Raw genomic sequence first — 26,897 nt, 5'->3', positions numbered from 1 at the left:
TCTGTCTCTCTCTGTCCCAAAAATAAATAAAAACGTTGAAAAAAAAAATTAAAAAAAAAAAAAACTTCCACTTCTCACAGCCAGAGATTCACAGGGAATAAACGTGTGTGTTAGTAATGTTTGATATGCAATAAGGGATGAATATCATCACAAATACATGTTACATTTATCAGACACAGACCAGCCGTCATCACAGATGGCACCTATTAATGTTGCTAAAGAACTTCTGTGCTTGCCACTTCCTCAAGCATCTGGTGGCCTCTCCATGCCACAAATTCTTGGTAGGGCCCAAATTCCATGCAGGCACATTACTGCATAGTAATAATGACTATTTACAGGGCTTAGTGTTTTCCTTCCATATAAGGTAGTTTAGATTAAAAAGTCAGTAGAATTCTTATTATTCTCATTGTGGTACACTCACTCACATATCCTGGAACCCAGGGTTCCACAGAACCAAGCTGGGAAAACATTGCCCTGGTATACCGGCATTCATTTGTGTAATTTCAATTATCACCTGCAAAGCCACAAATCTAATATTCTCCGTGAAAATTTTCCTTGATATTGCTAATTTGAACAGTACTCAGTTTTGCAATCCCATAGCTCCTGGCAGTGCTCAGTATGTATTTGGGGGAAGAAATGATGGACAGGAGAGAGGGAGTAGGGAATCTTACTAATTCTTATGGCATTTCTGTAAATTTGGCAATTATAGTGAAAGTGATACAAGGGAAAGTTCACAAAATCATTTAGCATAAAATTCCTGTTGAAATCAAATATGGATATAATTTAAATTATTCCTGTTAGGGGTCAGTAGAATTAAAACAGGTTTTCCAGCAAGATTTTGTTAAGTAGAAATGTGCTTTTGTTAAGAAACTCTGAGACATGCTACAAAAACCTTTACATAAGTACTAAGATTACCCATGGTCTAGACCTGCTCTTTTGCTGCACTTACAATTTTGTAAATTCTCAACTTATTTCCCAATTTTTCTCCATTCTGGGATTTAATTTTTCCTGATATCACACGTCCAGTCCACTTAGTTAAGGGGTGTGGGCCGGGGAGGGCAGGGGAATTTATTATGCCAGGGTTTTTGCATCCTCAAGTCAGGTTTGGTCCTTACTTGATTATTTACTTTATGTCTGTCTGCTTTGGCCTAAATAAAGCCTAGAGTTGTTCTTCTGGGTCATGGAGAATCTATTATGTCTTCCCATGGATTTGATTATTTTACATTACAGTGGGCAAGGTGTTTTTTTTTTAATGTATGAAATTTATTGTCAAATTGGTTTCCATACAACACCCAGTGTTCATCCCGGGCAAGGTTTTTTGAAGTAGCTACTGATAATTACCCTGCTATTCTGTGACTGAAGTCACTTATCCCTTCTTAAGGAGGATAGATAATCCTACTATGAGTATAGTTTTATAAGATTTGCTTTCAAACAAACATGTTTCTCTGTTTTCTTACTGCCTTCTTTGGTTTTGATAGTTTCAAAGAGAGCATGGAGAAATCCTCATATTCCGACTGGCTTATAAATAACAGTGTTGCCGAGCTAGTGGCTTCCACAGGCCTCCCGGTGAACATCAGTGATGCCTACCAGGATCCTCGCTTTGATGCCGAGGTAAGAGGAATTCTCTGGTTGCACTCTTAAGGTTCAGTTGTCACACTGGTGATGGTTTGCTGGTTGAAGCAAAAAAGGGACATCGTATACATCACAGTCACCCCTGAGTTTACTGGCAGGTTTTTTTTGTTTTTTTGTTTTTTTTTTTTGCGTCTTTCCCCTGTGATCAGATTTTTAGCATTGTCTACTGTTGAGTAACAGAAAAATCTCTCTCTACTCTGATTTGTGGCAAAATGGCTATCTATTATGTATTACTTTGATGCTCTTTACAATTGGGTACATATTATATTGCATGTACCCATGCATTAATTCATGAACACTTTATATTAAAGATAGTTTATATTAAACTATGAAATAGTTATTAATAAAAATGTGGATATAACATAGTTATTTCCCAACAGATGCTAGAACAATTACCATGTTTTAAAAAATTGCTCCCAAGAAATGGTAAATTGGTTTGTTATTGTTTAATGTTAATTTTGAAGGCACATTTTGCTATATACAGAATATATTAAAGCAACCTAGACTTGCAGGTGTTTAAATTCTAAGTATCTACAGTATCATACAGACAAATTTACACGAACTTATAAAATATCTTTGTGTGTGCGTGTGTGTGCGTATTCAATAAATTACACGTTTCCTATTCTATATTGCCAAGTGAAGATCTAAAGAGTAGCAGGAGTTTTAGGTGGAGATGTGTTCTAGGCAAAGCTGAGAGAGCATGGGGCCCGGGGGATGGGGATGCTGGGGGGTTGGGGGCTGGGGGCTGAGGCGAGTTAATGCTGCTGAAGCATCAGGTAGATGAGGCTGGAGAGGGAAGCAGGGGCCAGATTGCTCCAATCTGGAAGCTGCATTACGAAGTTTGAGTATTTATCCTGGGCAACGGGGAATCAGTAGTTGAGTTTTTAATCAGGGAGACACAGGAGTTGTATTTTAGGAAGATCACACCACTTCGGTGGCTACAGCACGGAGGATACATTAGCAATAAGAACTGAACATTTAGCTGAAATGAGAGCTGGTTGATGACTCTGGAGACAGACAGGGATTCAGTCTCAGTCTCTGAACTCCAGAGCCCTCCCCCTCAGCCTTGCCCTGTGCTGTCCCACATCTGGGGTGGGTCACGATGTGGCAGGGGGCTTCAGTCTAAACCAAACTTAGAACTTTAGTCATGTCATCTTTCCAGATCTCTGCAGGGAGATTTTAGATTCCCCAAAACTCAGCACCTCTCTGTAGCTGCCTGGAGCTTTCTTCCCCCAGGCTCTGTCCTCTAGTAGTTTCTATTAATTCTTAAGCATAGAGTTCAGCTGCTCCTACCTTGCAAATCCTTTCATGAACTCCCAGTCTGGGTTGGGTGTCTCTGCAGCATGCTCCCCCTGAGCTGTCCCCATGCTGACCACCCTCTAGGTCTCTTCAGTTCTGATGCATTATTTCTGAGCTTTGAGTTACCTTCCTCGGGGAAGTACACAGCCCAAAGCTCCTTTAGTTGTCCTCCTTTGAGGGAGAATAACACCACTTTGGTTCTGTGATTAGCAGAGCAGAAATGATTGATAGAGCTCAATATTTGTATACTTTAGCATTATGATTGGGCTAGGACTAATTCGATGAAGTTTTGCCTTTGGCCATGTTTCTTTCTTCCTTGCTTTTAGAGAGAAAATACTGAAGAACAGATGTCTAAACACAATTTTATGAAGGAATGCTCTCAGTATCCTCTTATTGACATCAGTAATAGTTGAACAAACTACAAGCCTTGCTATGCAGAAAAATCATTCATTACCAATCCTTTGTTACCAAGCCATCATGTGAGATTAGATGTCAAGGGGTGATGGGTTGGTTCCTACCCCAAATCATAGTACTAAATTTGGTATGGATTTATGTTATTCTGCTCTTAGCTTTGAACCGTGAAGTCAAATTCTGAGGAAGCAAAAGGAATCAAAAAATTACACCATTTTATTTGTTTTACACCATTTTAAAAAGCTGGTTCATTAGCCGTATGTTAAGGTATAACAAAACATGATGCAGTGAACACCCACTACCCAGTTTAAGAAAAGAACAAGATGATTACTTTTGAATCCTTGTACTGATCTTCTCTAGTACTTTCTCCTTTACTTTCCCTGCTGAGGTAACCACTCTCCTAATTTGAATTTAACACTCTTTTGCTTTTCTGTGTAGGTTCATTGCATATGTTTGACTCCATGCCAAATACGTCATTATGTCTTGTGTTTCTCTGAAATTTATAGAAATTAAATTATATTGTATGTATTCTTCTGTGGCTTGTTTTTTCATTCAACGTATGTTCCTGAGTCATAGGAGTTTGTAATTCATTCATTTAGTTTCACTGCTGCCAAGTATTCCACTGTATGAATAAACCTCACTTTATTTATCCACTATAGTGTTGATGGACATTTGGGTTCCGTGTTTTGCTTTTACATATGTAACTGCCAGGGACATTCTCGTACATGTCTCTAGTGCACACATACAGGAGTTTTTGTAGTGTCTATATCTTGAGAATGACATGCTGGGTCATAGGCTATCTTCATCTCTATCAGGGAAGGAAAAATTCTTGTCCAATCATTGCTCTTTTTTTTTTTTAATGTTTGTTTATTTTTGAGAGAGAGAGAGAGAGAGAGTATGAACAGGGGAGGGTCAGAGAGAGAGGGAGACACAGACTCTGAAACAGGCTCCAGGCTCCAAGCTGTCAGCACAGATCCCCACACAGGGCTCGAACCCACAGACCATGAGATCATGACCTGAGCCGAAGTTGGATACTTCACCAACTGAGCCACAGAGGTGCCCTTGCCCTTTTTTTTTCTTACAAAAACAGCACATGTAGCAAGCACATTTACTATCTTAAGAAAACTTCTTGCTTATATAAAATAGTGATCTTGGATAGACCATATTCTTATGTCTACAGTCAGACTCTTACCAGAACTCTTCCTGATTAGTGATACAGCCATTTTACATTTTTCTCTGTGCTTATAGTCCATTCCAATAAGGCAGCCTACTCCACTGATCTATAAAAAGAACAAGGTGGACTCTTGAGCAAAAATGCAACAGTTAGTTCTGTGAGATTTGGCATAAAAAAATATCATGCTTTTTAAAAAAATTTTTTTAATGTTTATTTATTTTTGAGACAGAGAGAGACAGAGCATGAACAGGGGAGGGTCAGAGAGAGAGGGAGACACAGAATCTGAAGCAGGCTCCAGGCTCTGAGCTGTCCCACAGAGCCTGACCCGGGGCTCGAACTCACGGACTGTAAGATGATAAGCTGAAGTCGGAGGCTCAACTGACTGAGCCACCCAGGCGCCCCAAAAATATCATGCTTTTATCCAGTAGTTAGAAGCAATGATATCTGAAGGCAGTAAACTGTGGTAGGTTAAGCAGTGACTATTTAGTAAAATCACATTCTTCCCTCTGATAAAATAAAGCATGTACTTAGACCATCATTATTTCTTGTCCTTACACCTAAAATGCTTTCAGTCTGTCACACACCTAATAACCAAATTTCAAATGCAAATCTGGAGATGCATTATATATGATATTTATATGGTCTCTTTGTATGGTACTGGAATTTAAAGTTATGTTTCCCTTCTCATGCTAAGGAAAAAGATAGAAAGGAATTAATGCAGTTGGAGGTAAGAGAGAGAGAGAGAGGCATTTAGTAGATATGTCCTACAAATTTGTGTGTATGTTGTGTTGTGTGTGTGTGTGTATGTAGGCACATGTGTGTATGCATGTGTGTGTTATGTATCATACCAAGAAAAGCAACATTATTTATCTGCTTAGGCTTCTTCCTTTCTCAAGTATATTTTGCCTCAGTGACAGGTGTCAACTGTTTATGTTAATAATGAATGAGACTCCAGACAGAGCCACAGTGCCAAGAGGCTAAGAGGCCCCAACCTTCTCCCCATGAAGCCTGATGTAAGATGGTGTAGATCATAAGATAAAGACAACCATTTCAGATAAATATTTTTTATTAATGTTTTAAGTATTTTCCTCAAGATAAAAAATTACCATGACAAAATGAATATGCTTATTCTTGCACTAACAGTAATTCTGTAATCATCAAAGAGGTAGAGGGTAACTTTTAGAATTGCATTGTCTTCCTGCAAAGGTTTGAGTCCTCTCTTCTTGGTCTGCTAGCATGTGGATCCATAATTTTTACCAGTAATCATAATTGAGTAGTTACTTATCACTGATAGGATATAAGGAAATGATTTTTTTAAGCCAGGATTAAGGGAGCATCTCCCAGAGTTTTCTTCACTGGAAAAAGTGCTTGCTTTTTGGTTCTCTATATTCACTGACTTCCCTGAGTAGTTTGAAGCTGGTTAACAAGAATGATACTTTGCAGAGAGGTAGCATGGGTAATCTTTTTCAAAGCATTTCCTATTTTTCCTACATATTTTCTCAACATAAGTCTATATAATGAACTTAAATTTGCCAGAAACACATTTATCTATCCTAAAGTTCTCAGTGGCTCAGTGGCTAATTCTGGCAACCTGAAATCTCTTCACTGAACATGAAGAAGGACCCAATTCATCAGACAATATAATGTCCTGGGATAGAACACTGAAAATTGGATTGGCCTTATCCTAAGGTTTCATACTGTAGATGTGTCAGCTTTCAGTTAATAGGAATATTTGAGGTTTCTTTAATTTACACTTGAGGAAGCAGACTCAGAGGGCTAAAGTGACTTACCTAAGGCCACACACCTTCCTCAAGGCAGGGCACAAAACCGACAGGAACTTCAATTCCCTAAGCTGGTAAGGGGCTGCCTGGGCAATGGAATCACCACTCCATCTTTCTTCTATCCACAGAGGTACATGAATGTTGGCCAGCAGACTTAACTTTTTGTCCTGTAAGCTCCCCTCACCAGCTGAGCCATCTTGGGCATACTACTTGAGTATATATTGTAACATGCAAAATTCTATATCAATATTTTGTAATGTCAGTGAAGATACTCATGTGATTAAGGACTCGTTTCTTATTTGGAGGTGGGGGTGGGGTGCTAGTAGCAGGTCTTTTTCTCTAAATGAGGGTGCCTTTACACAGAGCTGCAGACCAGCAGACCTTGAATAAAGACAAGCCAACTTCAATCCTCTTCATCTGGAGGCACAGTGGGGAAGGAAGATGAAAGTCTGTAGCCAAAGAGGAGAGTTAAGGGTGATTGTTTGTTGACTGTGAAGAAGAGATGGTGGCACTAATCTGACAACCTGTAGGTCTTCAAGACAGCCAGGTCTTTTCTTGTCTTCTCAGAGGAGGAACAATAATAGGCATTAGTTACAAAGTGGTGACGGCTAGATGCATGTCTTGTGAGATGCCTCTTGGGAGATGGTCATCATCTCTTCCCCTAAAGGAGCCAGCAATATGAAGACGGCTCTTCAAAAGAATGGCCAGACATCCTGAGGCCAGATTTGCAAGGCACATTAAGGATGATCAAATTTCAGGGGCTCCCCACACAGTCCAATCCCCAACAACCCACCAATCTTTAAAACACATAGCTAAAAAGCCAATTACACTGGTATATTTCAAACATAGCCCTGTTACCTATGTTCAAACCACTGTATCAGTTAAGGCAATAGATAAACTCCAAAATCTCCATGGCATAATACAATAGAAGTTTAGTTTTTGTTCATGTTAAGCCCAAATGGATGCTCCTGATCATTGACACTGGCTAGGGAAGTGTTCCCTACTCCCTGAATGAAACTGTCCAGAGCACTGATGAATGACTCTCCCCGGGAACCATCTTGTGGATTCTTCAGATCTCTAACTGGGTGCCAACTGCAGTATGTCCTCTTGTGTGCATTTGGTAGTTTCTTCTCCAATTTAGACTAACATGGGAAGCTTGTCAGTTTGGAGATTCATGACGCCAGTGGCTATTTCCTGTTAATAAGAGAATTTATTCTACCAAGCTTTGCCTTAGCTGTACAGCTAAAGTGGAAACTAGATTTCCAATCTTGGTGTCTTTCATGCCTTATAATAACTTCTGGGAAGTCCTCACAAACTCTGCCCAAAGGTAGACAGCAAGAGAATGATCTTTATTTTGAAACCTCAGTTTCGAAACTGTTGGTCTTCCTTTTAATAGAAACTACAAAGGGATCTTTAATGTGATATAAAGCCCATCCCAGGTGCCGCAGCAGCTTGCTGTGAAGGCGATGGGGCAAATAATCATAGTTGTCCACCTGCTGGGTGTTCTCTTTGTGATTGTATTAAATATTTAATGGAGTTCCCTCCTTGTGGGAAACAGAGCAACTTAGAGGGCAAGCCACAGTGATTATTTGCCTTCTGTCTGCCTGTTTGAGTTGACTCTTAGGAGTAGCGCCTGCTGTGCTTGATAGCATGCATGATTGTAAGGCCAGACTCTTTGGTTTATGGGTGGAAATTTATGACAGAATGGTTATATAAGATACAGAGCCAGAACTAAATTTCTGAGCTTTAAATTCTGCCACCTTATGAAGATTGTGATATGTTTATCCTGTTACGAGACTCTGTTACATCCTCCATGAAAAGAATGGAAGACCAATATGTATATATACCTAATTATATTTATTTATAGTGCCTGAAGAAACACTCATGTTCATGGGTTATCATGTAGGTGGGCTTTGTAGTTTTCCCAGTCATTTTCTCCTTGCGAGGCGGTACCCATGCTTGGCTCCTAAAGATATTGGACAGAATACCATGTATATTAATGTTCTGTTGCCACATAACAAGTCAGCACAAATTCAGCAGCTTAAAACAAACGCCTACTTATTATCTCACAGCTTCTGTAGGTGAGAAATCTGGGGGTGACATAGCTGGGTTCTCTGCTCCAGGGTCTCACAGGCTAAAAATAAGGTGTTAGTCAGGTGACATTCTCGTTTGTACTTTGGCACTTTTCAGAGCTTATTCAGGTTGTTGGTAAAATTGAGTTCCTTGCAGTTGCAGACTGAGGTTTCCGTTTTCTTACTGGTTGCTGGTAAAAAGTCTCTCTCAGCTCCTGGAGATTGCTCTTAGGTACTAGCCATATGGCCCTCTCACAACATGGCGGCTCACCTGCTCAAAGCCAACAGGAGAATCTCACTCCAGTTGGCTGTGACAGAGGCTTACATAATGTCAGGGGTGACTTACATAATCACAAGAGTGGCTGCCCCATCACCTCTGCCACATAACATAACCTAATCAAGGAAGTGATTATCCTGTCATATTTACAAGTCCTGCTCACACTCAAGTGGAGAGGATTATGCCAGATATGTACACAGTGGAAGGTGGCAGGTGAGAATCTTAGAGGTCATCTGTAGCATTCTGCCTACCACACTATAATAATGATGAAAATTGCACCCACACAAAATCTCTCTATCCCATAAGATCTTCCCTATGTCCTGATATGGAAAAATGTCCACAAGTAAAAAAAAAAAACACAAAGAAGTGTGTATAGAATAATGTATAGAATGATATATGTGCATATATACATACACATATATACACATATTTTTCAATCAGACCCCTCAAACCTAACATGTCCAAAACAGAGCCCACAACCTTTTTTCTTCCAAGTCTACTCCTCTCTCTGTTTCCCTGTCTCTATTAAGGCAACTCAATCCTTCCTGACGCTTATGATAAAAATTTTATAGGCATGATTCTCTCATTTGGCACATGTAACTCATCAGGAAGTCCAATTGGCTCTATTTGCAAAATTTATCCAGAATCTGACCACTTCTCACCACTCAACTGCTACTTCCCAGGTCCAAGCCACCCTCATCTCTGGACTATTTCATGGCCATCGCCTCTTAATCTCTGCTTCCACTCTTCTCCTTTGCACTCTGTTCTCATTACAATAGCCAGATAACCAGATGCTTTTAAATTTCAAATCATAGTGTATCAAAAGTCTGCTCACAAACTCTTCAAAGTCTCCTTATGCCACTAGAGTAAAAGCCAAACTCAGAATTCTTTCAGATGTTTACAATGCCCTTACACAATCTAGCACCTCTTATCTAGCCCCAGCCCTTACTCCTGCTTCTCCAGCCATACTGGTCTTTTTGTTATTTCTAGAACATGCTACTCACACACCTATCTCAGGGCCTTTGCACTGGCTATTCCCTCATCTGAAATTCTCTTCCCCCAGGATCTGCGTGCTCCCATCCTCACTTCTTTAAAATCATCTTTCAAATGTTACCTGTTAGTAAAGCCTGGCAGCCTTGATATTAAGTCCCCTTCATCCTGCTCTATGTTTTCTCTGTAATTCCTAACACCTCCTAACATGTAATCTATTTCTGTATTTTTTTGTATTGTTTGCCATCTGTCTTCTCTCACTAGAATGTAACCACAATGAAGGTGAGAATTTTGTTGGTTTTGTTCACTGATATCTCCCCAACAACTGGAACAATGTTTAGTACTTAAGGGGAAAGTGGGTGATGGGCATTGAGGAGGGCACCTGTTGGGATGAGCACTGGGTGTTGTATGGAAATGAATTTGACAATAAATTTCATATTAAAATAAATAAATAAATAAATAAATAAATAAATAAATAGACACACAAGAAGTTAAAAAAATAGTCATTATTATTGTGTTGTTGAACATTTTATCTATTTTATTTATGAATATATGATATGTTATTGAATATATCATAAATTGATGCATAAGCATGTTGTATATTTGTAGGAACAGATCAGCAAGAACTTATACTAAACTGTCAATAGTTGCCATGATAGAGATGGAAAGATTAGAGCTTTTGATTTTATTTTTACTTAAAAATTTCCCAAGGGTTTGTATTGTTTTTGTAATCAGGCAAAATTATAGAGATATTTTAAAATTTTAGACCCTTTATATCTGATGTGAAATTATATTTTTCCAGGCTATTGTGAGCCCTCTAAAAACTATACACTATTACTCAAAACCAGAATTGAAATAATGTAAGATCTAAGTAAATTAACTTGTCTTACTGTATCTTTGGGGAATTTAGATGGATTATTTTCTACTGCCCTGGTCAGCATGGAGTGTTGCTTGTATTTTATCCTAAGATACTCGTTTGAGACTGTGCCAACAGCATGTACATAAAGTGCGTTTTCAGATGACCTGCTGTTGTATCAGGTGGCTTCTTAGAGCGCATACTCTATTTACAAATACCCTGAAACAGTTATTCTGGTCTTGCTTTTAGCTGGCATTGTGCTTATGAATTCATCCTCCAATAATTAGTTGCACTCTAGTGCATTATCTGCGAAGCTTTCTGCCCTTCTTTTCATACTAGATTCAAAAGAATACCCTAAAACAAATACACTAATGCACAACATTATTTCGTCATTTATATTTAATTATTTAGTTATTTAGTCATTATAAGATATAATATTCTATTGCTTAATTTAGTATTTCCTCCCATTTCTATTGTTATGGGGAGAATTTTCAGAGCCATTACATGCAAAGTTTGTCCTCTGCCTGCAGCAGGAGTGAACGATTGGACCCAACATCTGAATAGAAAAGGTTTGGCACGGGGGAGATGGCAGAAAATAACTACAATGTAGGACACGCCTTCTGCATGGATGATTTGGTGGCAAATGTATTTGTTACAAATTTAAGAGCAGTAGGAAACCCATCAGCACCCAGATCTCCTCTACCATGGTGGCTGATGCCCAGTTACACAGTTAAATCTAAGGTGTCATGGCCCTAAGTCCGTCACGCTTCAATCCCATGAGTTTTCCCACATGAGGTTCTTTCTCTGTTTTGTTTTGTTTTCTTTTTCTTATCAAAGCCTGTTGAAGACAACTCAATAGTTCTTGCCCTCGTCATGTAGCACTTAAGGATAATGGGACTCTGGGCTCTAAGATCCTTTGACTTAAAGCCTTAAAGCCCATTTTGCCTGTCAGATCTTCATAGCAAAGCACCCCCACAATCCGAAATGCTGAGTGCTAACCCAGGAGGACAGTTCATTGTCTATTCTCTATAACGCCTTATGGTCTATCAGCTCTGCTACTCCTGACAAAGGGAAATGTGCAAAATTGAAACCATTAAGAGATAGAGCTCTGTGGACCTGCTGAAATGCATTTGCTACCAATAATCTCTCAAGTGCTAATACTCAGTGTAAGCCAGTTTGAGATCCTTTCCCGGGAGTAGGGTTTGCTAGGGAAGATTGGATGGTGGGATATAAGAATTCCAGATGACCGGGAAGGCAAAAAGGTCAGGAGGATTACTAAGACTTGAATTAAGGTATAGAATGGGGTAGCTTTGCTGAATGAAGACCAGTATAGGGGTCCCATGGTTGTAAGAGTACAACAGACTTTGCTACATAGGTGATGAAGACAATGCCTCAGTTCTAAGCCCAAAGGTCAGTTATTTCTTTAGGAGTACTTTTGTCAGAAATTTAAGGAATCATTTGTAGGTATGTTCTAGAAGCCATTAGGACTGATCCTATGTGTAGGTAAGGTAGACAAAAAGAAACTGCCTCTCTACTTAGTTTCGGGAAAATGAAGGGACTGACTTCAGAACGTCTCCCTCAGCTTGTCCTAATACCAGAATTTCTCACTGGTAGATTGACGTTTGAGGGATAAAGTATTGCTTTAGATTATAGCTTAACTTGTACATATCGTTATAGGGAAAGGAAACATTTTGAGTATTAAAGAATAGTGTTACATTATCACCGATTCATTTAACATTTCCTTTGACCACCTTTGAGAGGCTGGAAAATGTAACAAGTGTGTTTTTATGGCTCTGAGTAGATCCATCAACTGGAAAACCAAATCAGGACACAGACTAGACAAAATTTTTAGGTATGCAGATCTTTAATTGGAAAGAAGTAGGCACTACCAGATAGTATGTTTATTTTAATTGTAACCTTCTAGAAAGGCTGCTTAGTCTCATATGGTCTAACAATTAGGACTCAAATGATGTGAGCTTTAAACTGAGAATGATGGAGTGGGGACCTTGTAGAATAGTGGGGTGGATATTTGGGGGCAGGTATTCCTCTCAGTATTAGTAATATTTACATTTGTAAGACACCTTACAAATTTTGAAACCCTTTCATGCTCATATTCTTATAAAACAACTTGGAAAATAAGAAAAAGCACAAAGGAAAAAAGATGAGAATCAGCTACAATACCAAAATCTGGAGATAGCCAATGTTGACATTTTGGTGTGCACAAGATCAATATTGATGACAAAATTGAGACGGAGAGTTCTAGTGCCTTGGTCGGGGTTGAGAGGCCAGTAAATATTTCTGAGCGCCATTGACTGATATGATCTGGAGACCTGGGATTCTTTGATGAACAGAGATGATTCTTTCCTTCATACTTTCTTATTCCTCTTCATCCTTGTTTGGTATTCATTCTTCAGACATTTTGTGCTCTTCTCCTGCAGTCCCTGCAGGGGATGATATGTGCTCCCAGTCCTTGCCAGTTCATATGGTTATATAATCAACCAGGATTAGTTGAACTTTCTAGAAACAACAGCATTGCTACAGATAGACAAGTGGGGGGATTGCCCTAATGATCTTCAATTTGGAAAGTTCACCCTCATCATACTTTGCCATTCCCCTCCCGCTCTCCCATCTTGCTGGGCTCTTCAAGCATGCTGATCATTACTGCTCTCTCTTCCTTATTTTCATAGCCAGTTAGTCCCAGCTTCACTTCCTTCCCTCAGCCACAGTGAGAACGATTTAAAGACATTCTCAGGGCACCTGAATGGCTCAGTCAGTTGAGCATCTGACTTGGGCTCAGGTCATGATTTCACAGTTTGTGAGTTCAAGCCCTGCATCGGGCTCGCTGCTGTCCACACAGAGCTCACTTCCGATCCTTGTATCCCTCTCTCTCTCTCTCTCTGCTTTTCCCCTACATACACTCTCTCTTACACACAAAAATAAACATTTAAAAAAAAAAAAAAGACGTCTTCAACATCCTCTGTTGCCTCTCCTCTCCTGTTGTGCTCAGCCCATGCAAGCCTCTAATGTTGGATCCATGCAGCTCTGCACTCTCATTGTGGCCTCCCTCTCCTTCAGAACTAACCACTTGACTTCTGATCCTCATCCCATCCCTTCTTGCCCTGACTATATTTGCCTTCAGTTATCCTTCTGTGCTACTAAATCCAAGAACCCATTTTCGGTGCTTATCCTGTTTGACTATTCTGCAAAATTTGACACTATTGTTCCACTCTAGTTCTATTTAGAAAATAATTTGTTCCCTTATGGGAAAGTAATTCATTATCCAAAATTTAGAAAACACAAGTAGTAATTTATTTATTTATTTATTTATTTATTTATTTATTTATTTAATGTTTTTAATGTTTATTTATTTGGGAGACAGAGAAACAGAGCACAAGCAGGAGAGGGGCAGAGAGAGAGGGAGACAGAATCTGAAGGAAGCTGCAGGCTCTGAGCTGTCAGCACAGAACCCGTTGTGGGGCTCTAACCCATGAACTGTGAGACCATGACCTGAGCTGAAGTCAGACGCTTAACTGACTGAGCCACCCAGGCACCCGCACATAGTAATTTAAAAACTCCCAAAGACAGGGGCGCCTGGGTGGCTCAGTCAATTAAGTGTCCGACTCTTGGTTTCAGCTCAGGTCATGATCTCGCAACTTTGTAGGTTTGAGCCCCACATCGGGCTCTGTGCTGGCAGCACAGAGCCTGCTTGGGATTCTCTCTCTCCCTCTCCACAGCCCCTCCCCCACTCGTGCTGACTCTGTCTCTGTCAAAATAAATAAACTTGAAAAATAAAAAAAAAAGAAAGAATACTTTCACAGTGTATACATATATCAAATCATCATGATGTACACATTAAGCATGTTATAAATTTGTCAGTTCTACCTCAGTAAAGCTGGGGCGGGGGGAAGATCAGTAGTTGCCAGATCTGAACATGGATGGAGGAATGAACAGGTGGAGCACAAAGGATTTGAGAGGCACTGAAACTACTCTGTATGATACTCTAATGGTGGATACATGTCATGACCCCGTTGTCAAAACCCATAGAATGTACAGCATCACGAGTAAACCTAATGTAAACTGTGGACTTGGGATGATAATGATGTATCAGTGTGGTTTCATCAGTAGGAACAAAAGTACTACTCTGGTGAGTGATGTTGGTCCTGAGAGATGTTGAGGTGCATGTGTGGGGGCAAGAGATGTATGGGAACTCTCTGTACTTGCATTCATTTTGCTGTGAACTTGAAACTGTTCTAAAAAGTAAAGATTATTTTTAAAGTAAAGAAACAAAAACTCCCATAGGCAAACAATTCAGAGAGGACTACTTTGTTTGGTTATCATTTTTCTAGGATTTTCCAATGTATATAGTAAGTGTTTGTACACCCACAGACATCCACACTCTTGTCACTTAATATGTTAAAATTTTCCACATTAACAAATATTCTTCTATAGCATGATTTAAATTAGATGGATAATATTCCACTGTGTAGATGTGCTATGGTTTACTCAACCTACTCCCTCTAGTTGAGTATTCAGGTTATTTCTAATATATCACTATCATTGGTAATGGTATGATTTACACATTTATATGTAAACTTTTGTGTATAGCTATGATAATTACCATAGAATAAATTTCTAGACCTAGGAATTGGTCAAGGGTATTTATACATTTTGGACTCTGGATACACATCAGTAAATCTATTTCCAGAAAAGTTGTAGCAATGTATTCACACGTTAGAAATGCTACAAAGCATGGAGGTTAAGAGAATGAGCTTTGGAGTTCTTTTTCCTCCCTGTCACTGACCCTGTGTTCATCTTTCTGCCCAAAATATCATGTCCCAGTTTTCAGCCCTTTTGTGTCTTCCTTGAACAAGTTCTTCCCTGGTGATTTTACTCAATCAATTAGAACCAGAGGCTGATGACATCAGGATGAGTCCCTAACCGCCCTCTCCCCTGCCATCTCAATTATAACTTGAACTCAGGATCATCTCACTCAAACTTCCTGTATTCCCCACATCAAGGGACTCCAGCCACTCTTACTCAAACCAGAGACTTCCATGCTATCCTCAGGAGGGATGGAAGAACACATACTCTCAGCTCCCCAGAATAAAAACTTCTTTTGGGGAACTACAATAATTTTTGGTAAACAGAATTCTTGCTTATTTCACTGGCAAACAGCCTAGGGTTTGTTTTTCTCCCCACCAGCCTCTCAAGCCGTCTCTGTCCTGGTTTCTTTCACTCACTGCATGTTCCTTGTCTTCTTGCACCATGACCTCTCTCCTCAGCTGCTTCAGATCTCCTAGGAAGGGTTAGAGTGGGGCCATGGTGGTCCCAGAGCTGGCAGAGCAATCGTGCCTCCTTCTCAGCATCTCAGCACCGGTTCAGGACAACCGACAGTTGTGTGTCCGTTAGCAAAACAGACCCACACATTCCAGTGCTGCTCTGGCCAGTCCAAGTCTGTAGCTTATACCTCCTAGACCTGGAAAATCGACTTCAATCTCCTCCTGCTCACTAGCATCGCTGTAATTCAGACTTTTAGCCTTAGGGAGAGGAGGAAAACCACTTTGTTTCTTTTGGAGGGTAACTTTGATGGATGTGTTTTTATTGTTTGATTTCCTTTGAACCAGTCTCTCCAGTTTCAAGGCAGATATCAGAGTCTTATCTGAAAGGGAGGATGTTAACAATACCTACCTGTAAGGTTGTTTTAATAAGTAAATGAGATAATGTTCGAGAAGGTGCCGAATAGGGTGCCGGACATGAAGCAAACACCCAGCAAATGTTAGCTCATCATCGTCACTGTCATCCCTGTCACTGAAGACTCACCTGTAAGGATCTAAAGCTGCTCTTGATTTCTCTAAACAGAGTCAGTTGCTGGTTTTTCTATAGTGTTCTGAACATTCGTTACTTGGACACTTATTTTATCTTAACTATTTCTATCTTCACTCTACATTGTGAGCTCCTCAAGCAACTGTTTAACTTCATTTTTATATCCTCAACTTCATTTTTTTTTTAATTTTTTTTTTCAACGTTTATTTATTTTTGGGACAGAGAGAGACAGAGCATGAACGGGGGAGGGGCAGAGAGAGAGGGACACACAGAATCGGAAACAGGCTCCAGGCTCTGAGCCATCAGCCCAGAGCCTGACGCGGGGCTCGAACTCACGGACCGTGAGATCGTGACCTGGCTGAAGTCGGACGCTTAACTGACTGCGCCACCCAGGCGCCCCTCTCAACTTCATTTTTATATCCACACCAGCAATGTGTCTGGTGCATAGGAGGTGGTAGATAAATAGATACTGGAAGAATCTTGACTCTTAGCTCACACTATTCTCGAGAATCATTTCCAGTTTGATTGCAGATCTAAATGTGAAAGGTAAAACTATAAAGATTCTAGGAAAAGAATAGGAGAATATCTTCATGGTCCAGGAGCAGAGGAAGATTTCCTGAACAAAACAAAACAAAACCAAAAAAAGTACTTTAAAAAAAGAAACTTACATATTGGTATCAAGAATAGAAGACATCTGGAAGATTATTTTCTCAGAGGAAAACCAAAACAATCCAAACATAAAATTTAGGTGTGTAAATTAACTTTCAATTTCAGATGTTTTAAATGTGTATCTCTTAAGTGCTACAATGAATATTTTAAAATATTACAGTACCTTTTTACCCCAATAATCATGATCTAAAACCTTGATATCTTATTGTTTTTCCTATAGTACTGGGATGGCAGGATGACCTTTCTCACTAGAACTCAAGGTCATATGAACTCACCAATGCCCTGTCAGTCTTTAGTAGCTCTTATCTAACAGTTCAGATGTGGACCATCAGTTTTAATATTACATGGAGCTTTTACTGAATGACGTTTGTTGATCCTGGTTACTATACCTTCATATTTTAAATATGTCATTTGACAGCCTTCTAGAAGAAAGAAGATCTCTGAACCTCTACATTTATTGTATATTTTTGCAACTTCAATTTTTTGTATATTATTTTATACATAGTAAATTAGTGATGTTAAAAATATAGAGTATTAAAACTAATTATACATATGGCAGCATTATAGGTTCAAAACACTTTTACTAACAGATGTGCCCATTGACCATTGGTTTAATTAAAATGCTTTATACTCAGGGCAGAAACAGTTGCCAGAATTTTTGTCTGGTAGTATGATCATGATCAAGAGTTTTACACTCAGTTCTCTGTGGCTGCAGGGATTGGGGGAGGTGGTGTTGACATGGGGTCATTTGGTTGATTCATATTTGGTAGGGACTTGATCCCCTTAGGATGTTCATAGTGATGTTTTAAATTAAAAGAGACAGGTGAGTGTATGTTTTAAAAAATAGATTATAATGTATCTTTTTAAAAGTGATCTTAAAATGTCTATTATGAAGAGTGGTAAGCTGTAAGTCAGAAATGGGTAAATGTTGCTTAATTTTAATTAACTATTTTCTTATATCCTAGGCTGACCAGATATCTGGTTTTCACATAAGATCTGTTCTCTGTGTCCCTATTTGGAATAGCAACCACCAAATAATTGGTAAGACATTACCTAAGTAGTTCAAACTTCTTTTATAAAGACAAATTTACATTACAATACACCTTATCTTTTTTACCTGCTCGCCCCTTTTACACTTGATCTTACTGAAAAGACCAAGAATTGATACCTGCTCCCCTCTTTTATGTCCAGGACTCGTCAGCCTATGTTTCATTCTTTTGTTTAATCTCATAAGTGCAGACTCCTAGTGAATCAACATTAATCCGAACAATGAACAAATATTTATTCTTTTAACCAAGGACCAATAATTTTGAAGTTGGAGGAGATCTCAGAAATCAACTAATAGGACTTTCGTATCTTACCTTGTAGAAATTGAGGTGGGGGTATCATGCAAAGGCCAGAATAAAATCACAGAGGGAGTCGGTAGCAGGGTAGAGATTAAAAGTCAGGGCTCCTAACTCCTATACAGACTTTCCATTACATCTTTATGTTTACATCTATGCTTTTACACACAGAGTACGTGCAAAGGAAAAAGAACATGTATTTTTTTTTAATTTTTTAATGTTTATTTATTTTTGAGAGAGAGACAGAATGCAAGCAGGGGAGGGTCAGAGAGAGAGGAAGACACAGAATCTAAAGCAGGCTCCAGAATCTGAGCTGTCAGCACAGAGCCTGACCCGGGGCTTGAACTCATCTATGGCGAGATCATGACCTGAGCCGAAGTCAAATGTTCAACTGACAGGGCCACCTAGGCACCCCCAAAACATGTATTATTAGACATATACTGAGCATGCATCTTTCTGTTTGGATGATTCTAAAATAGGCTGTACTTGACCCGGAATATGGAACTGTGGTCCAAAGGAGCTTCTAAGTTTTCTCTACCTCCTGTTCTTCTTTCCCTCCCCTCAAAACCTCAGTCAGGAAAGTATCAAACCTAAGGAAGAAGTCAGTGGTTAGAGAAGTCATAAAGAGTGAAGGAGTTAGTTAAAATTATTGAAACACAATTAAAACATGATTTTTTTTTCCTAGGGGACTAGTTACTAGTGCATCTATTTGCCTCTCTTCGCTTCCCCCTGACATTGCCTGTTAAACTGAAAGACACTGCTGCTTATCAAGAACTTAGTCTTCTGTCAATATTGTCAAGACTTGAGCCATAACAGAATTTTTTCATCCATTTGCTTAATTTATAGAAAAATATTGATATATTAATGAACACAGAATATTCTAAGATTAGTGTCCAATGGCAATCTCAAATCTAATCCTAGCTTTTCATTCCTTTCTTTTTAACTTTTATTTTTATTTTTTATTTATTTTGAGGAGGGGTGGCAAGTGGGGAAGGGACAGAAAGAGTGGGAGAGAGAGAATCCCAGGCAGGCTCTGAGCTGACAGCACAGAGCCCAACTCAGGGCTCGAACTCACGGACCAGGAGAGATCATGATCTGAGCCAAAATCAAGAGTCAGACGCTTAACTACTAAGCCACCCAGGTGCCCCATAGCTTTCATTTGTAACAGTAAACATCTGTTATGCTTTCAAAACTAAGACTGCAGTTTGCCTACTACATGCTAAAAGATTTGTGTTTCATTACATATGTCTTCTAGCATATGATGACTTACCTCCCTAGTGAGAAGTTAGGTATTTTAAAAAACACAACCATGCTTTAGAATTATAGCTATTTTTTTGTTTGTACTAAATGGGGACACAGGAGAATGTTTTTCAAGATTGTTCAGTTTTTCTGGTTAGAGCTGTATGTTTTGAGACATCTGGCACAGTGCTGGAAATGAACTTTGGAAAGAGGAAGTGTACGTAAATTAAGTTTGTTAGAACTGTATGTACCTCATTGGTAGCAGAAGCAGAACTAACCTTGCTTTGAAGATTGACGGTGTCCTAATTCCCAACTTCTTTAATGTTCACTTTAAAACATTCCAACATTATCTCATTTATTTTTTTCTTTAAAGTTTATTTATTTATTTTAAGAGAGAGAGAAAGCACGAGTCAGGAGTGGCAGAGAGAGAGGGAGAGAATCCCAAGCGGGTTCCACGCTGTCAGCAGGGAACCTGATACGGGGCCTGAACCCACGAACCGTGAGATCATGACCTGAGCTGAAGTCAGATGCTTCATTGACTGAGCCCACCCAGGCGCCCCCAAACATTATCTCATTTAATCTTCCTAACCCTCTGAGATAGTTAACGTTTTAATTCCCACTTTACAGATGAGGAATTTTAGTGCTAAAAAAGTTAGGTAACTTGTTTAAGGTAACAGCTGTGGTGGAGTTGAAATGTGAGCTGAGACAGTGTGACACCAGAGCCCATGTTCTTAATCACTATGCCACCCTGCCTCACTCAAGCACTGTGTTCCAGGGGACTGAAAAAATAAAAAAAATTATATATATACATGCACACACATGTGTATTTACACAGTTAAGCTCAATTATGTATCTAATTGCATGTATGTGTATGTCCATGTGTATATATGTGTCCGATAGATCAGAGTGATTGTGCACAGTCATCTCGAAAAACATTTTCAAGGATTCAGACTGATGCCTGGTAGAGCTTTAGGCTTCACTGTGAGCCAGTTTGGATATCACAACCTTGAAGATCGACTGCATTGCTGTATACCTCAGATCCCCTCTCCTAAAGACAGCATGCACTAGGGAGACCAGAGATTAAACTGAGTGTCTGAAGTTACCTAGGGGAGGTATGGAGTCAGCCGGGGCTTATTATATTGTGGTAACACAGTGAGCAGTGCTGAAACTGACCACATAAACCAAACTCTTCCCACAGGAGTGGCTCAGGTGTTAAATAGACTTGATGGGAAAGCTTTTGATGACGCAGATCAACGACTTTTTGAGGTAAGAAAATAAATTTGTGAACCAAAAGTTATAGCTGAGTCATCTATAGTCTCCTGGTAGCAGTTTGCCAAAATTTGTCAAGCGTTTATATATAGTCGTGAGACCTTGAGCCAGCTCTGCCGGCTGTATGGCCATCACCTTCCTTGGGTTTTCAAGCTTCCATATATTCCCATCTGCCCTCTACCTGGAAAGGTTGGCCTGGAACAGGCTTCCCTATAAACTTTGCACTAACAAATAACCAACATGAAACTCCCACGATTATTTTTCTCTAGCCAAGAACATCTCACAGCTTCTTTACTAACTGGTTCTAAATCTACCTTCCTTCCTTTTCACGTTTACCTCATGGGTATTGTCACTTGGTTTCCTCATCAAAATACTTTATACCCTAGCCACTAAAAAGAGGTTGCTTTAGTTAAATGGAATGGAATTACTAAAATCAGTCCACGATCTAAATGAATTAAGAACACATTTGGTAAGACTGTAAGTATGTTTTTAAATTTACAAAGTCATTTTTTCCACAATGACATGAAATTAACTATTTTTTCTCATGTGCAATGTGAGCTATAAAGCTGTTACATGACAATAGTAATTAAGAATTTTAATGTGCGTATTTCCCCAAGGCCTACCTCTGTGTACAATAAAATTATATTTTCAGACCCATTTCTGATGAGTGCCTGCTTTCATATTAGATTATGCCAGTGAGTTATTGCAGTTTTTAATTAGTGGGCTTTCTCTTTCCTAGGCTTTTGTCATCTTCTGTGGCCTTGGCATCAACAACACAATTATGTACGATCAAGTGAAGAAGTCCTGGGCCAAACAGTCTGTGGCTCTTGATGTAAGTCAGTATTTATGTCCGAATCACATGCTAAAAAGCCCTAATTTTATGAGAGAAAAAAAGCCCTTATTATGGGCCTTAATTTCTCAATTTTTAATTACCTATTCATTGGGCTTTAATTATTCTAGAGTCATGGGTTTGGCTCTGATGAAAGCCAGACCCACTCTTAACAATGCTCATATGCTCACAATTTTGCATGCAATTTTAGGGAGTGCACAGATTCCTTGAAGGCCATCCATATACGTTGTACAGTTAGATACAGATTTTATGTGTTAGGTTTATTAAAAGGGATGATCCAAAAAATAAATTGTCAGGATGTTAAATGCATTATGAACTTATTTTGAATATGTATAGATAGTCTGGAAATGCACAACTTCTCATACCACAGAAGAAAACTTCACTAGAAAGACATGTGACCCAGGTGGGGACAGGCTGCTCCGGGCATTATCTAGCTCCCCCACTACACATGTATATATCCCACCGAGAGCTCCGACCTGTTTCCCAGGCCTGACCTGCATCTCCTCTCAGACTAGGTTCTAAGACTATAGTGCTCTCCCCTGAATCTCCTTGTTTTGACCCAAGACCTATTGTCCCAACTTCTAGTCTATAGCCATTATCAAAGATTTTTTTTTCTATCTGTGAAATACTTCTTAACTAGGGCAGATAAAATATCAATGATATGTGACATTATCTAGAACATGATAATATAATACATGTACAGTCTTCAAAGTATTCTGTGTAACAAGTGAGATATTGGTAGAAAGATAAAACCGAGGGAGAGGATAAGTAAGCAACACAGTGGTACCTGAAGTACTCTGATTTAAGATTTAAAAGACCTAAAATTAGTTATTTACCGATATACTTTTCTACCCTTAATTAGGCCATGAACCGTGGAAGCACAGGGATTTTATCTTTTTTATAATCTTATTCCCTAGTGCCTAGCAGGGCACTTAGCACAGAGAATGCTTTTATTTAATGGTTTGGGGATCGATGGAGGAGGGGAGGAAGAGACAGAAAGAGGAAGGAAAGGATGGAAGAAAGAGATTCCCCTGCCCAACGAAAAGGATTTTTTTTTTTTGGCTCTCCCTCGGAGTCCTGCTTTGTTTATATGTAATATCTTTACAACAAGGAATAAAAATAATACATCCAGGATGAATTAATAAGTAAATGAACTGTGGATATGCAACGAATAAGAATCACTAATAGACCATTAGGTCTATGTGCAGAAGTATTTTCACATCCTGACTCCGTCACCTACCTCAAGTGTGAGAATTAAATGAGATAAGAGAAGATTTTAATACTCCATCAACAAAATTACAGTAATGACAATAATTGCTATATTATTACTTGCAGTAATGTGTTTATTACTGAGAAACCACCATAGACTGTGAGAAAGAACAAAGGACAGGGATTTGGAACAGCAAATGTTGTCATGACTCCACCATCTTCAAATTTTGACCTCCACAGGGTTGCCTCACTCAGCTTTTGTTTCTTTAAAAACTTTAGTTTCTGCATCTGTAAAAAAGGACACACTATACACTAGTCCCACACAAACTCTACTTCATGTTGTCGTGTTGGACTTCACACATACAGAGCATCTCATATATACCCACATACGCACTCCTCGCCCACCTCCTGGTGGGTCTCCATCCTGTTGGGAAGGGGGTGGAATCAGTGGGTTGAAGCAGGAATTGCCATTCACCAAGGAGAGGCCACTCTCTGACTGGCACCACCGCTAGTCCTCGACCTAGAAAGTTCTAATACAGCCACAGTGTCCTCACCCATGAATTGCTCATTTGGGTTCATAGACCACTCTGACACCTTCTGCCCTGACATACAAAAATTATTACTGACACTCCCAAATTTCCAGCCCAAGTATTGTGGTAGTCTCACCCTTTCAGAAGTTGCTTGTATGTGTGGACTTACATGTTCTGTGTGCTTTCCTGATCAGAATTCTGGTGTTGCCATCTTGGTTTCCTCCCTCCCTGCTCCACTCAACCCCTACCCCACCAGATACCACATTCCCATCTCTAATGATCGGGTGGCATCCACCCCACTCCCTCATCCAGGAATGCATATGCAAGAATATCTGGAAGGATTTCTTATCTCAGGGCTTTACAAAGACAAAAAATGATTTGTTGAGAACTACTAAACCCAAACTCAGGAGTGACATCTTCTTGTACTATAGTATACATTAGCTTCTGAATGATTATATATTTTTAAAATTTATGTATTTATAAATATTATAGATGCATGTGAATAATATAATTTAAGGTGCATATTTCTATTAAAAGTATGTATTTATAACCAGCCTATTCCAATAAAGGATTTAAGCTACTTGATAGGAATGTAAATGATCCAACAAATGTTTTAAGGTAAAGTAATGATGATGATGATGATAATAACAACAGCAACAATAACAGAGGGGAGAGAGAGAGAGAGAGAGAAAGAGAGAGAACACACTAACCAGAGGGGACAGAACCACACACAGTGCTATCCTTATATCATCTCCTCCTTCTCCCCAAGAATGTAGGGTGACCTTCCCCTTTTTTTCCATTGTGGCTAAGGGAAGATTCCTCACTTGGATCTGGGCAGGCTCCTCTTCCACTCGTGTTGTCTCATTTTTACTTACTCTCTTCAGGCTGTTTTCTGCTTGATCTTGCATAAGATCTTTGTCTAAGTGTAGCTTTACCATCCCCATAATCTTTTTGCAGTGTGTTTTTTTCAGCTGGCAACCAGAGTGAGGGGAAGTAATCCATCCCACAGCCCCCAGTGACAATAACCACCCCAGAAGGCTTTCCCTCCCCAGAAAGCGAGCACACGTATTTCATGGCCTGGAGAGGTAATGTGAGTACATTTTTTTCCTGTGTGTTCAGGAGACTCTTGAGAGATAGCACAGCATTCTCTTGTCTTTTAAGAATCCTTTCTCTCAGGCATTTTTAATAAAAATACTACCTTGGTGCGTTCTCTGGAAGTATTTCCCCTGTTCTCTGGGAAGTTTACGTCTTACGGATACTTGCCGAAGTGTCCAGGGTTCACAGGAAGTGCACTTCTAAGGCGCATCTTGCTGTGTATCAGTATCCCCTGTAGGAAGCTGCTGGCTTTATCTGAGCGAGAGGCAATGCGAGGAAAAGATTTAGAGCCTTGTCTTTTACATTAGTCTGATCAGTCTAGTTAGGACTGAATCTGTGTTCAGTAGCTGTGGATCTTAGGGAAGCTACTTAACTTCGCAATCTCAGTTGTTGCACGTGTTAGATGGGTTTGGTAAGAAAGGTGTTTTAACAGGGTGATAAAACAGTTGCAGGAAAAGTATTTAGAGAGTGTTTAGTTACAGTTAGCACTTAATAAAAGCTGGCTGTTCTATTAACCAGAGCGCTTGCTGCCCTTAATCTGCACTGAGTTCTGAATGCTCTGCCCAAGAATTGCTTATAAAACTGCTCTGATTGAGGGGCTGGGGAGGAAGTGTAATTTTTTGCCCCTTTTATGAGGAAGATCGTTTCCTGCTTAAAGTTTGAGCTGAAGACAGATCCCCAATTTCCCAGATCCTGGGCACATCCTGTGTCCCACCACTGAGCATCCCAGCAGCATTGGAGCTATAGCTGCTGGGCTGCAGTGAGCCGCTGCTCGCCATTGCCCCCTACTCCTTGCCCCTACTGCTTGCCTCTGCTTCCCACTGCCCTATATGTTTCTACAGAAAAGACCAGGCACTGTAAATACAGAATTTCCCATGTTAAAAATAGCTATGCAGGTCTTCAAAAGCTGTACATCCCCAAGGGCAAAGCCTCCCCAGAAGACCTCCCATGCTATGGGGTCTCTTATCCATTGCCACATACTGGCAACTTCAGCTTATTTTAACCTAATCCACAAATGGTGAAAAATAAAAATATAAACATAAATATGCTTTCTACTTTTTTGGCCTTTAAAAAATGAAGTGACTAATACATTGTCTGGATTTTGTTTAACAATTGAATTATAAAGCACTATTATTTTGATTATTGCTTTTCTTAAGTTCTTATAATTTAGTTACGTAATTCTATTTAAAAGTCTGTTTCCTAAATATATAAAACTAATACTCTAAGACTCTTAGAGAGCTGAGATGCTCTTAAAGCTGAATAATGGAACAAAGAGGGGAATTTACTATCATTTTTCATAACTTTAATTGTTTTATCCTGATTTCCATTCTGTCTGAGTGCCAAGAGCTTCACGGGAAGTATACTAATGTATTTTCACATTTTCTGAGTGTAAGAATCCCAGGATAAAAGAGGGAAACTTCACCTGAAATTCCAGAATACAGAGCAAATACAACATGAATGGAAATCAGAATATTACTTCTTCATTTTGCACACCAAGAATTGTGCTTTGGGGTGTCTTTTATAGATATTGCAAATGACACCTTGCTGGATGCTGATGAGAAATTTTCCGGAAAATATAAGTCAGTGTATTAAGGGACACCTAATACCCCTCTATGACCAGATGAGGAAAGGGACGAGGGTCAGACAGAGGGTGTAGAAAGAGCATATGTAGTCAGAAGTCAAGCCCCATTTATTCTACCTCCTCAAAGCCTCTCCCATCCATTTCCTCCCTTCCAATGGCCATAGCAGCCATCCTACTTAAGGGCTTCCTTACCTCTTGACGGAACAATCGTAATACCCACCTGTCTGTTCTTCCTAAAGCGTATTTCACATTGCATCACTCACCCACTCATGGATCCTAAATTATTCCCCCATTATCTATCAGAGTACCAACTTCCTGGCCCTCGGGGCCCTTTGAAATTTCATATCAAACTGTCTTCCTGCCCCCGGCTCTCATTTCTCTTTTCAGAGCATTCTGTGCTACTTACAAATTCACCTACATCATAGTCTACAGATCAGCCACCTGCTTCTCTGCCATCTGATCTCTAACACCTTCCCTGCTTCAGTTATTCTCTGTTCCAATTATGCTGCCTCCCCTCAAAGTTGTTCTGTCATTCAAAGCTCAACTTAAATGTAATCTTTTCTATAAATCTTCTAATCCCATGCTTACTTGCTCCTGACTTCATCCTATGTTATCGTTAATTGTGACTTTGTATGTTTTCCTCTGCTAGAACATGCTATCTATTCTCTGCTATCTATTCTTTATTCCTTTCGGTGGTTTACCTATAAAACCAAAAGTATATTGAATAAGTGAATGCTTACAGCCACAAATAATGTTTCTGGGCTGCCGTATCAGCTTTCCAAAAGGGAAAAGCTTA

The 26,897-nt window shown here is 39.5% G+C and overlaps 1 protein-coding gene across 3 annotated transcripts in view; it reads left to right on the top strand.

The window, feature by feature from the left end:
- The window catches only part of PDE11A (phosphodiesterase 11A), a 378,310-nt gene that overhangs the window by 189,342 nt on the left and 162,071 nt on the right, over window positions 1-26,897 (top strand). For all 3 annotated transcript variants that reach the window (XR_005790395.1, XM_040475481.1, XM_040475482.1), the window contains exons 6-9: window positions 1,479-1,611; window positions 17,950-18,025; window positions 20,765-20,832; window positions 21,575-21,667. Coding sequence is in view for 2 of the 3 variants with exons in the window: in XM_040475481.1 (XP_040331415.1) it covers window positions 1,479-1,611; window positions 17,950-18,025; window positions 20,765-20,832; window positions 21,575-21,667 (370 nt within the window). In the remaining variant the exon portion in view is untranslated. The remainder of the gene's footprint in view (window positions 1-1,478; window positions 1,612-17,949; window positions 18,026-20,764; window positions 20,833-21,574; window positions 21,668-26,897) is intronic.

Source organism: Herpailurus yagouaroundi, unplaced genomic scaffold (assembly GCF_014898765.1).
Source record: "Herpailurus yagouaroundi ecotype Mexico unplaced genomic scaffold, PumYag 140, whole genome shotgun sequence".
NCBI classification, from domain to species: Eukaryota; Metazoa; Chordata; class Mammalia; order Carnivora; family Felidae; genus Herpailurus; species Herpailurus yagouaroundi.
The sequence above is the reverse complement of the archived record's forward strand: the minus strand, read 5'-3'. Positions and strand labels throughout refer to the sequence as shown.